The 12,993-nt window shown below is 45.0% G+C and overlaps 1 protein-coding gene across 4 annotated transcripts; it reads left to right on the top strand.

The window, feature by feature from the left end:
* The first annotated feature begins 3,546 nt into the window (after positions 1-3,546).
* On the top strand, positions 3,547-12,873 carry LOC143373895 (uncharacterized). Of its 4 annotated transcripts, XR_013086557.1 has the most exons (6): positions 3,555-5,544; positions 6,437-6,639; positions 7,407-7,757; positions 8,603-8,683; positions 9,519-10,820; positions 11,220-12,873. XR_013086557.1 is itself a non-coding variant. In XM_076821528.1 (5 exons), exons 1-5 carry the CDS (start codon positions 3,867-3,869, stop codon positions 9,717-9,719), a joined length of 2,514 nt encoding a protein of 837 aa, XP_076677643.1. In that variant the 5' UTR covers positions 3,555-3,866; the 3' UTR covers positions 9,720-12,873. The 4 variants fall into 4 exon arrangements, 3 of the variants coding, with proteins under 3 accessions (XP_076677644.1, XP_076677645.1, XP_076677643.1); XM_076821528.1 differs by having other exon boundaries at positions 9,519-12,873; XM_076821529.1 differs by lacking the exons at positions 8,603-8,683; positions 9,519-10,820; positions 11,220-12,873 and adding an exon at positions 8,386-8,551 and having other exon boundaries at positions 3,547-5,544.
* The last annotated feature ends 120 nt before the right edge of the window (positions 12,874-12,993 follow it).

The following is a 12,993-nucleotide window of genomic DNA, read 5'->3' as shown; positions in this document are numbered from 1 at the left end:
AAAGGTACAAGGATGATTCTCCTTGTTTCCCACGCGAAAATCCTTCCAGTTCAACGATGCCCCCGGTCCTGACCTACATAGTGGAACTCGATAAAGTGCCGATTACCTTATCCACGGTTCCACCTCTTTCGCATCCTCGCAGGCTCCCCCTGAGCCTGTACTTGTTTTCGGTGCCATTAAATTGATTTACGTACAACCGGAGACTACCCGGCTACGGCGAATCGATATTTAAAGAAGCGTGCAGTCCGAGATCGCCGACGTCTACGATTGGCACGCGTATACCTAGCGTCGATAAAGCTTGCGGAGAAATAAACTGAAAAAGTTGAACGGTACGGTTTCACGCTGATGCTAAGAAGCCTCTATGCTCTCGAGCGTACACGCTACGATTCTCGAAGTGACTGGGCAAGATTCTGTCTGAAATTCGAGGATGTACGAGGGAAGCTGCAGTGGTAGGATTTAGAATCGAAGATTTTAGGCCCCTTTCAAATTTAAGAGCTCGTATTTGAGAGGAATGAAGCTGCGGCAATTTTGCTTCCTTGAAAAAGGAGGGAGGTAATAGTTATTACATGGAGAGAACAATTAATGAATTAATAAGTGCATGGCGCGCGATGTCCTGGCTGGTATGGAAATATTGCGTCGAGTCCAGCTGCAAACTGAAATTAATAATGCGCGACCCAGTTGTAGGCCCTTTGTCATTAGTCGCCCATTATTGCTCCGCGCGTAATATTCCAACATGTCTCATTATATCGTGTGCAGGAGTGATTGGAAGATCCTTGGGATGATTGATGTCGCTCCAATCGTTTAGCGTGCACAGGGTGTCTCAAAAAGCTTCGGACCCTCTGGGCACAACGCTCGAAAAGTTGATGATTTTTATGAATTTTTTACAAGAACAGGTTGTAACATATACTACAAAATGTTTTCGGCTTTTATTAATACACTCGTTGGGGTGCAGAAAATAATTTTTATTTCATGTTTTCGGCCTCGATGCATTTTCTAGGCGGTGTCTTACTGTTAGTGCAGTGCTGCCGAAAAGAGATACCTAAATGGTAACCACGATTTCAGAAGATCTACTGAACCGATTCAAAAAAACCTTGAGCCATTTGATTCGTAATTGGACTCGCTATCGCATCATCCTCTAACATAACTTTTTGAACCATGAGTTTCTTTTTTATCCTCACATTTATGCGTAAAATTACCATTTTTTTTTAACTGTTTCGTTCAAACGTGCAGCAATCGTACTTTTGGTGTCTTTTTACCGCGACAGAAGATAAAGCGATAGCCATTGATATAAGTTTTACGAAATTCTTTGGATCTTTGAGTTTGGACGATTTTGTGAGTAAATTTCGTGGTTACCGTTTAGGCACTTTTTTTAGCAGCGCTGCACTAAGCGCCACATAGAAAACGCATCAGAACCGAAAGCACGAAACAAATCTTTTTTCCGTACCCTAACAAGTGTATTAATAAAAGCCGAAAATATTTTTTAGGATACGTTACAACTTCTGCTTGTAAAAAATTCATAAAAACCACCCATTTTTCGAGTGTTTTGGCTCCTTAAACAGTACTTCTATCATAACTCTGGTTTCTTACCCACGAAAACCTTATTCCAAACTTTCTTTTCCCCTTTCTGCCAAGCAGAGCACGCAGCCAGAAATTCGATCGACTTCTCTCAAACACTCTGCTGGTACTTTCTCAATTATTCACTGTCGTGAACATCCACGTGCATACACGAAGATCCGAGCGTCGACAAAATGTGCCCACGCGTACTATTTCGAGATGCCCATTGCGTAACGAAAAAGACGAGTCGTGGGAAGACGGGGGCGCCATCGTTTTCGAAATCCCGCGACCCAGGAGATCTTTTTTCGAGCATCTTTCACCGGATGATGGGAACCACGTTGGGGATCGTAAATTTTCAGCCACTCAGGGGAAGAGCTGCTTCGTCCGGGTGACTATCGCGAGAAATATTCCAATACAATTCAAGCGGGGCGTGCTTATAACGAGGGACCGAAGCTCCACTGGCACGGCAGGGCATTTTGTTCAGCCACGACCGCGCTATTCTCTCGCGCAATCCCTTCCGCAACGATTCCCCGGAGGTATTTCCTTGTTTTCTCGTTGCTCATCGTCCACGGCGACGTGGCAGAGTAATGGGACAATGAGCGGCGGAGCACGGAGGGTTGCGGCGCTTCGGGGGAATATCGGGATTGAACTTTTCGACAGTTTAAGCACTATTCTTTCACGAGTGGGGAAAGTTAAGCTACTGCTCGCGGAGGAAGAAATCCAAGGGTCGATGGGGAGGGAAAAGTTGAAGCGCTTCGAAATTGACATACATTCTCTGCGTTAGAGCCGCGCGATTTCCTTCTTTGAGATTGCACCCGGCTGTATTCCTACGTGTGCTGTGAATTAACAGTGAACGAACTGAAAGCGCTGGGAAAGGCTCGCTTTTCAGAGCCAGTGCGCAGAGGAGAGGCGTATTAACTCGTTCCTGTTTTTCGCTCACTTTTAGTAGAAATTCTTCCAGCAAAGGAAAACATTGACCTGCATTCCTATACATCTGGGAGATGTAAATGTGTCTGTACGATGCAAGCATCTTTGCGACATGTTGTGATTGATTTAATCCGTCGTAACATGAAACTGATCCATATAAAGTATAAGATCATAAAGATGATTTAGTGCACGAATATTATATCTCCACTTTTCGTGAAATTTCAGATTTTATAAATAGTTCTTGACTGTGTCTTTATGCTGTATAAAAATCACATTTATATCTGCTTCGTAAGTTTGTGAAAAATAATGTTTTTGTTCCTTGTGTCTCCCTGAAGACACCCTGCGGACATGCAATATTTGTGCACGAAGCCATCGATATAGAAGCTTCAGTTCCCGACGTCCTATGCTTCAGAGGATGCTACATCTTTTACTAGCTCCTTATAGCGATACCTATACTAGCTCCGCATGTCTAAGAAATATCACTACACCTACCAGAATAGTTGGCACCCGTCCCACGAACAATTTTACAATATTTAACGAATATAGTTTACAGAAGAATTTATGCCTTGGCTTCTCCTAAACCGCATTAAAAAAAAATATTGTACAAGTATCCACAAAGAAGACACCACTTTTCATCCTGCACTTACATCATAGCAGCCACCTCAGTTCCCCAAGTTAAATCATAGAAACTGCCTCTCAGAAGTCAAACCGATCACTTCGGGAAAATAAGAAGCACAGAAGATTGACAACTAAAGTAGCCAATCAATCTACCTTCTAAGAGGCTCAGCATCAAAGGATGCTGTGTGACGCGCAGAAACTCCGCGCCAGAGAACCGCGTCGAGAGTAACGAATAATCTTCTACTCGAATGAATTCTCATTAACGAATATTTTTTTATTGGAATAAATTATTGCCGCTATACCATAAATTATATATTATTCCTATAAAAAATTATTCGTATAATGCCCAACTCTCATACCAATCCAACACCCCCATTTCCCGCGCCCTCTCAAAGAACCCTGGTAGGCGCGGCCGGCTGCAGTCTGTGCCGCGGGGTTGCACGGGTTGCGGCAGCTGCAGGCGTTGCAGCGCGTCGCTTGAACGTGCCGTGCGTTCTGGTTGCGCGCGATTCGCGCGGCGCCCTCGCTCGATACCCGCTGCGGCAAAAGTGATCCCACAGTTTCGCTGGTAGCGACGGAGCCGCGTCGCGACGGCTTTCCGGGGTGGTGGGAGCAGCAGCCTCTGTTTTATTTCTGTCTCCGGTGTCCGTCTGCACCGGGGCCAGGGGATCGGCCAATCGTCCGCGAGCGGTGGCGTTCTCCAACGTGTCCGTCGTCCGCATCGCACCTCGGCGGTCGAGGCTGGTCGGTCGGTCCGCGTAACCGCGATGGAGGACAGCTACACGGTGCACAGACGGCGCAAAGCGGCGGCGAGGAGGCGGGAGAAGACGCCGGACCCGTCTTCCAGGCAGCAGCTGGTGGAGACGTCCGACGACGAGGAGGAAGAGGCGCGACGCGCCAGAATGGTGAAGATGGCGGACGACGCGGAGCGCTCCGAGCAGGAGAAGCTGCAGGGGCAGGTAGAGGCCGAGGAGCGGAGAGAGGAAGCTTCTAGGAAGCAGAGGGAGGAGAGGAAGTCCTCTTTGGAGGATTCCAAAGGGAAAGCTAGCAACGAGAAGCGCTCCGCCCCGAGCGACGCGCGAGCACGTGAGAATGACGCTGAAGAGGTGCGGCCGGTAAAGAAGACAGCGGCGAGCAAAGCGGAGGAAAGTCCTCTAAAGGAGGTGAAGACCAGCGAAGCTACACACCTGCACCTGGAAGTGCCTGCCAAATCTAAGGAAGTCGATGCCGACCGACCAGCTGAGCCGAGGAAGGCTGAACGGCGCTTGAAGAAGAAGTCCAGGGAGCGCTTGGAGAAGCCCAGCGAGTCCACCGACTCCAGTGACCTGGATGAGAAAGTGGAGAAGCATTCTAGGAGGACCAAGTCGCCGGAGGGTGGCAAGGTTCGAATGAAGAAGCCCAGCGCGAAGAGGAACGCTGACCCTGAGGCTGTTAAGAACGAGGTCGTTGAGAAGCCACCAAGGGAAAAGAGGGCGAGTAAACAGAAGCTCGAAGAGCCAGAGGGTCAGCCGAGACCGGAAAGGCCCTGGAGGAGGTTCAGCCAGACCGAGGACACAGACGAGGACCCGAAGATGAAGAAGAGCGAGTCCTTGCCTACGCGCAGCGCGGAAGAGGTCCCCATGAAGAGATCCTCCTCGGACATGAAGAAGCAGATCATCCCGCTGAGCAACGACAGCCTCATCGAGGACTTCGCCAAGGCTCAGAGGGAATACCTGATGAGGGAGCGCAGTATCCTGGACCCGGACACTCCGGACGTCTATGAGGACGCCGAGGACGAGACTTTCCTAAGGCAGAGGAAGTTCAGCGTGCCTCTGACGGAGCTCGAGCAGGAAGGCGTGGCAAAGTCGATGCAGAAATCAAAGGAGCCCGAGGAGAAGAGGTCCTGGTTCTCCTGGGTGTCATTTCTCCGCAAGAAGAAAGAGGAGAAGGAATCTGACGATGAAGAAGTGCAGCAGGAACCTGTGGCTCCGAAGCGAACGAAAGCTAAAATCGTTGAAGTGGCGGGTCCTCCGGAGAGAGTTACCTTTATGGACTTTCTAAGAGCCCTGAGGGACGTGGTGTCCGAGTTCAAGGCTTTCGTCGCGCAGAACCCGAAGGAAACGCAGATCATGAAAGGGCTGAGGGGTCGTTGCATGGCTGAGCTGATGCTAGTCATCATCTACTGCGGCCTGGGCGCATTCGTCTTCAGGTTCACGGAAGGGGCATTCGAGACCTTCTACAAATGCGGCGTGAAGAGGGTCAAGAGGGACTTCCTGGACAGCCTGTGGAACTACAGTCACAGTCTGAGGGAGGACGACTGGAAGAGCATGGCCAGGCGGAAGCTGATGGAGTTCGAGGAGCAGCTGCACACCGCTCACGAAGCTGGCGTGCAGTCGTACAGCGGCCAGAGGAGCTGGACCTTCCTCAACGCTGTGGTGTACTGTCTGACCGTCATCACCACCATCGGTGAGGGTACTTGCTACGTCGAGGGAAAATTAAATCGACATGGTCGCTGTAAAACCGTTTAACGAGGCCCGTATTGATTTTCCAAGGGGCGAGTATAGTTGCACCGATGCACCGTGGTAACATTGTCAAAATTAATTCCCAGTGCGCACGCGTGGAGTGCTGGAAGGGAGGATGATAAAAATCGGGGATATTTTGGAATTCCGTTGGGTCCGGATGTGTGGGAGGATTGGGGGGCACTCTGAAGAAGGATGATAAGGCTGAATTCGTTTAACACTGAGCATACTTATGTATAATATCCTGCTAAGCTCTGAATTATCATGATCCCTCTAATCCCTCGCAATTAAGTGCACCTGAGGAGCTAGATCCTTAATTATTAGGTCAGTGCATGGGAAATTACTGATCTCTGATAGCGTAAAAGTTCCTTTGTTTATGGTGAGGGGACGGTAGAATTGCTAATCCTGAGTTAGGACTCTGGGAATTTTAGAGGAGCTTAGAAGAATTAAATAAATGAAATAGTTAATGAGCAAATGTTACAGCAAGTGGAGTTGCTTGGGAGGGTTTTAGTAAACACTACTAAAGTTGGATACTTTGTCGTTTTAGTACTGCTAATTCCGGGGGGGTTTCGTTTTCAACAATGACCGCACCAAGCCCAACCACATTCCGTTATTATAAACAGGACGCGACTGCTTTACGATCAAACAACCGCCAAATTATGCCACTAAAGCCGCTAAAATTAGGCCCAGTGCCTCCGTATACTTAGCGCCTCTGAATTTATTTTTATCCCATAGAAGTGTAATGACTTCGCGCCCTGTCCAAATTACTGGTCCCAGCGATACAGAGGTGCGGGAATCATGGAATCCCGTTTCACCGAGATATGTCCACGCTATTTTAGGGTACGGTCACATCTCGCCCAGCACCAACACGGGAAGAGCCATCACCATCATCTACGCCATCTTCGGGATACCGATGTTCCTCATAATACTGGCTGACTTCGGTAAACTCTTCACCCGCGGCATAAAGTTCCTCTGGGCATTTGTCAGGAGGCTGTACTACACTGGAAGTTGCCGCACAGTTCGCCGAACTGGCCCGGTCCAGGTAAGAACGTCCCAGATCAGAAAATTCAATAGTATAACTCTGTCAATAGCGATTTTTCCAGTAAAGTTGGTAAATTAAAAGTAAACCTGGGTTTAGTAGATTATTCCACTAAAATTGGTAAATGAGAAGTAAATTTGGGTTTAGTAGATTATTCCACTAAAATTGGTAAATGAAAAGTAAACTTGGGTTTAGGAGATTATTCTACTAAAATTGGTAAATAAAAAGTACACTTGGGTTTAGTAGATTATTCCTCTAAATTTGGTAAATAAAAAGTAAACTTAGGTTTAGTAGATTATTCCCCTAAAATTGGTAAATAAAAAGTACACTTGGGTTTAGTAGATTATTCCTCTAAATTTGGTAAATAAAAAGTAAACTTGGGTTTAGTAGATTATTCCTCTAAATTTGGTAAATAAAAAGTAAACTTGGGTTTAGTAGATTATTCCTCTAAATTTGGTAAATAAAAAGTAAACTTAGGTTTAGTAGATTATTCCACTAAAATTGGTAAATAAAAAGTAAACTTGGGTTTAGTAGATTATTCCTCTAAATTTGGTAAATAAAAAGTAATCTTAGGTTTAGTAGATTATTCCACTAGAATTAGGGCACCTCTGCGTGGAATAATTCTGATTTCCCCAAGAACTCTGATACCTAAATTTTCCTTCATTTGAAATTTTACATTAAAAACAGTGAAAAGTATAGCATCCCTCCCAAATATCACATCTCCTGCAAATACAGCACGGATATTAATAATCGCAATTTTGGGTCCACAGGAGGTGATGAAGGGCGTGCAACTGGTCTACGACTTCGCCACGTTCAAGAGGCCCTCGCAAATCAATCCGGAGGACATCGAGGAGATGCAGAAGCAGGCGCAACAGTCTCAAACGGTGCTCAATTTGGACGGAAACGTTCCTCCCGACACGCCAGGAACGCCGGCAATGTCGACGTTCGCCATCGACGACGAGTTCAATCTGCCTATCTCCGTAGCCATTTTCATCCTCCTCGGTTACATATTCGTAGGAGCCACGCTGTTCTGCCTGTCCGAGGGCTGGGGCTTCTTCGAGAGCTTCTACTTCGTCTTCATCTCCATGAGCACTATCGGCTTCGGCGATTACGTGCCAAAGGTGACAACTCTTTGCAAACCGCAAATTATTGTACCGTATATCGTTTTCTCGATCTCATTCGCTGCCCGTCGCTATTAGATAGGACAGATCTTGGCAAAGCGTAGAATTTAGGGCTGTAGAGACCTTACCACCTGTTTCACATTCAGATTGGTTCAGTAAACGTGCAGTAGACTGACTTTTTTGGGCTAAAAGCGTAGAAAAATTTGGGATTTTTTTTTTAAAAAAACTAGCACCTCGATTTATCTGAAATTTGGAACATATTTTCACGCATCTTTGAAGAAGCTGCAGTTTTTTTCTTACTAATTTTCAACAATAAATATAGGAGTAATGCACGATCGACCATCACGCCGCGCAAAGTTCGTCGTCCGCTGGTGATAAAATTGGTCCCAAATTATGCTGTTTTCTACCCCGAAAAAAATAGGATTCTCACCCTTAATGCAGCAAGTACAAGTTTACTGAACCACGAATGCCCATCGGAAAGACCTCCCTTTGCTTTTCAGTTGCAATTAGCGTTTGCTTTCGATCCAGTTAAAATGGTACCCGTCCCTCTCCCACCAAAAATCCTCGAGAGCGGTATCGACGTGCGATTAACTTCTTCTCTTGCTTCTTTTTTCACGGTGGCGTTCAGATGGTAAGCTTTAAAAAAAAACCCGAAAAACTTCGACAAAAAAAAGATATATACATCACCGTATACACTATTTCGTACGTGCTTTTCGCATTTGTCTCACTCAGCACAGTTGCACGTATTTTCCTATTAGAAAGACAAAAAAAAAAAACTTAAAAAAACCGCCCGTTGACAGAATTGACGCGCGGAAATTAACAGATTGATTGGTTGGTTGATCTAGCATCCCATATACATGATGTGTTCGATAATATACCTGGTGTTCGGCCTGGCTCTCACCTCTATGTGCATCAACGTAGTGCAGGTATGCGATAAATTATCAATCAACAATTCTGCAAGCTTTTAGTGCTCACTGTGTGCTCGCTAGATACAGTACAAATTAAGTCGACGACGCGGTGTCAAGTGTATAACGAAATGGAAGAAGCTGAATTGACAAGGGAAGATCGACAAGTCGAAAATTGAAAAAAAAATCTGAAACTTTGCAGAAATGTAGTTCAAGCGATGCCAATAACGTCACTATTTTTCGATTCGGCAATAAAACGGTCCTAAGGGTGAAATCACCCCCACGAGAAAATGGTAAGTTTTTAGATATATCGAAAAAAAGTTCAACTGAAAGTTCTATGGCTTTCGATATGCTACAACATGGCGATAAAGAATTTTCGAAAAATGGGTGGTGGGAATACATTTTGAAAAAAAAATAATGTTCCTCGCAAATTCTTTAACGCCACTTTATACGACATAAAAAACCATAGAACTTTCAATGGGACTTCTTTTTTATATCTCTTACAGTTTTGTAGATATTCGCGATAATCTGAAACCTGGCCATTTTTTTCGAGGGGGTGTTTTACCCCTTACCACCGTTTTATTACCGACTAAAAAAACATTGACGTTATCAGCATCACTTGAGCCGCATCTCCGCAAAGTTTCAGATCCGTTTACTTCTCTAGTTGCCTCCGAATTTAAAACATCCCTTGTAAGAAGCTAATCAAGCAGTTCACAGTTCGCAATCTTCTATTTTCCTACCGCAAGCAAAGAGCTTATATCATCGGACTGTTATTCTTATTAAATTTACCGAGCACCGTGAGCCCTCGAACTTTTCGCCCGCGGTACTTGACCAGCGAATAAATTCCTGCGAGCAGGTGATGCTGTCAGATTCGTTCAGGCAGGCAAGCCAGAAGATCGGCGCGACGATTGGCTTCGCGTTCGCCGAGGAGGATCGGTCCGTGAACCCAGCGGCGCCTCCACCGGTGGAAGTCGCGGACGTCCACGTAATCGTGAAGGAGTCGGAGAGCGACGAGAAGATGGCCCCCAAGGCGAAGCAAGAGGACGTCGACTTATAGACGGGCTTCAAACGCAACAAGAGACACTTGGCCTCTAAAGCCGCGTAATCGTATGCTCGCTTAACGGCGGGTCAGAGGTGACCCGATCGACTCATGACCTACCCCAACGGAATCAAACTCTCCCCTAGAAGTATCAAGATCCGTGCGGAACGCTCTGTGCTTTCTAATCGGCGTTCGAGGATCTTTTGAGATCCCTCTGGCCACGTAGAAGGCAGCCGTTGAATTTTCATCAAGGCCGGCAAGGTCCGGCCACCGAGGCGTTCATAATTCCGCGACTGGGGGTCCAACGGTACGCTGCAAATTCTCTAGTCCACTGCTGGGTGCACCGTAGTCGATGCGAACGCATCTAATCACGAAGCCACGAATTCCACGCCTATGGAGTACGCGCGACTGTCTTTCTCTTCTGCCGCTGAAGTTCCCGCGACGCTGTGCGCTTGCTCCCTGCATTCGTTATTAAAGGGAACTGGACCCTGTCGTCCTGTGTCCGCGAGGCAGTTGGAGGCATGGTGCGTCGCGGCTCGTCTCTATCACTTTCAGTGCAGCAGGGTTTTGGAAAATGGCCCTTCGGTCAGGCTTTCTCGACAATACTTTCGATGCTTTCCAGAAAATCTGAACGCACAAACGTGTGCACAAGTCCCTGGGCGTGAAAACGCGCCGATGCTAGTCAGAGTGTTACTAGAAGCTTCGAGGTTTCCATGGGCAGTTTGGGCCAGCTTCTGGGTGCAAACTGTGTTCCATTGAGCATTTGTTGTTAATATAAACTTTCCACGTGCGAAGAAATGCTAGATTAGGGGAGGATTTAATTAATTTTAAAATTCATTCGTTATAACTACTCGCATATGAGTTATTGCGGTGATTCCAACCTGGGGGTCGCGATGTGCTTTCTGGAGGGTTCCCACGGTTTTTTGTTTTCTTCTTTTAATATTATTAAGTTAGAATTATATTACGAAGTAAGTATTTTTAATGTGTTTTCTTTACCTTATTAAATTTACCCTACTTTGTATGGGGGAGGGTTGCAAGTTATTTGAATGTTAAGGGGATCGTGACTCAGAGAAGGTTGGGAAACACTGAGTTATTGCTAATTTGCTAGATGGAAGAAAAGTGAATTGTGTTTAAAGGGTCTCCCTACTTAGACGGCCTGAAAAGGAGCGCGATATTTCGGATTCTTTAAAGAGAAACCCTCAAATTATATTAATTGAAAACTTTATGCCTGTATTTGCACATATTTAAAAAAAACAGCGAATTTTTTGCAGAAATCGAGGTCTGTTTTAGACGCTGCCATTTTTTTTTGCTTTTGATACGCGCATATGATTTTCATATGGCGCTCTATTTGAAGCACTATAACTCCGGATATAACCATTATTTTTGCACGCAATTTTTCTTTCATATTCTCTAAAGATTGACAAATAAAGCCGTAAAGCTGGAAGCAAATATATTCAATGGTTTTGTTTTAAAAAATTCCCAAAGTTCGCATCATTAATCGTCCGTCAAGGTAGGGAGACCCCTTAAACTTTAAAGTTGTCTCAAGGCTTTGATCATTTCTCAATTTCTTTCGCCGAAAATTTGCCACCCCCAAATTTCAAGCCCTAGGCTGGAGCCTACTTAGCCTGTACAAATCCACCCCTACCGCAGATACCAGACGAGCATTCATCTAAATTCATTTATGGTACGAATTGTGCCCACGCAGCTCAACTTAAGTGATCCAACTCGATGAATTTGGAAGTTAAGAAAAAACTGTGCCAGAGGAACACAGTTTCAAGCCGGAAGCCTCGAAGCGTGAAACGTAAGGGTCCTCGAAAGTATCCTAACTTCGCTTGCTGGTCAGACAAAGAAAGTCTCGCCAATTATTTCTCGTAGCCTAGTGTCTTATCGACAATAAGTCTACCCGAGCCTCGTGTTTTGTATATTTTCTAGATTATAATATCGTGTTGCTGTCCGAGCACTCGCTCGACCGTTTCTCTATCTACTATTTTCGTTTTCTAAGTTGTTTTTTTATATATTAAGCTGCTCGAGCACCGTGAAAGTTTAAACGGATGTCGGGACACGGTTGTACGACTGAATAGCCTACGAGCTTCCGGTCCGCCAGATCTGTTCGACTGTTTCGTCTATGCGCGTGAGATTATCGCTTGGACGACCCTCCAGCTGCGTTCGTGAAACATACAGATGTGTATATTTTCGCGCTAGTAATATTGTAATTGACTGTGGAGTCTGTGGTGTTTTCCAATTTGCAACTTTCCTGGTTCAATGTTGATTACATTGATGAGCAGTGGCGCACTCGGGATTCAATCTTGGGAGGAGCTGAGTTGAATGGATAGAAATATTTTTAATGCAAATTGAATAAGGTGAGAATTCATTAGGCGATTAGAAAAATTTATTTAAAGAATAGAATTCAGGTTTCTTCTCTTTTTACAAAGCCCCTTCTTTGGGGGTGCCACGACCCCTTGGACCCCCTTTGGGTGCGCCACTGTTGATGAGATATTTATGAGATTTGAGGTGGGGGATGTCGTATAGAGAGTGATTTGTTGACTATTGTCAGCTGAAGATAGTAATTCGAGTTGAAGATTTATTTCTATTCGTATTGTTCAGTGTTTTCGGTACAGACTTGTATTTAATTTGGCTGATCAAGGTGCTTTGGGAAACGCTGTTGTATAAAAAGACAATGTAAAGTATGTTTGACGATCGAGCTGGAGCGTCGAGAAATAACTTTACGCAAGAGGAAGAGAAAACTTGTGCCTTTGTAAGAATGAACTGTGTTAAATACTTAAATTTTATCAGATACGATAGGGATCCCTGTATATGCGATTAAATTACGATTATAGAAAATGATATGGCGTGCGCTCGTTGTTACTTAAGCAGCAGGAATAGTTTTATTTCCTTCTACGATGAAAAGTGGAAAGTGGAAAGGCAGATTGCTTAGTGTCTATGAAATATCTTTGCAATTTTATTACCCGCTCTGGATTCGCATGGAGAGGGCGAGAAGTGATCAAACTGATCGCTGAAAGCGAATAATCGTTATTATTATTAAAAGCCTAATGATAACATCGTTATAAACTTTATTTACGAATAAATGTTTAAGACATCGGGGTCCTTTCAATTACGTTCAACTATATCCCTTATACGCAGTGAAAACTAAATAAAGACGTATTTCTACCAATCTCTCAGCGCGAAATATTTTCAAATTCAAACATTTACCGCTGTGTATCATTTAACAATTTAATAAGAAACACCGCCCGAAAGATAACTCCATCTGTCGGTAAAACAGGAACTTTCAACC

This window comes from Andrena cerasifolii, chromosome 10 (assembly GCF_050908995.1).
Source record: "Andrena cerasifolii isolate SP2316 chromosome 10, iyAndCera1_principal, whole genome shotgun sequence".
Taxonomy (NCBI): domain Eukaryota; kingdom Metazoa; phylum Arthropoda; class Insecta; order Hymenoptera; family Andrenidae; genus Andrena; species Andrena cerasifolii.
Note: the sequence above shows the minus strand (reverse complement) of the source record. Positions and strands in the feature narration are given on the sequence as shown.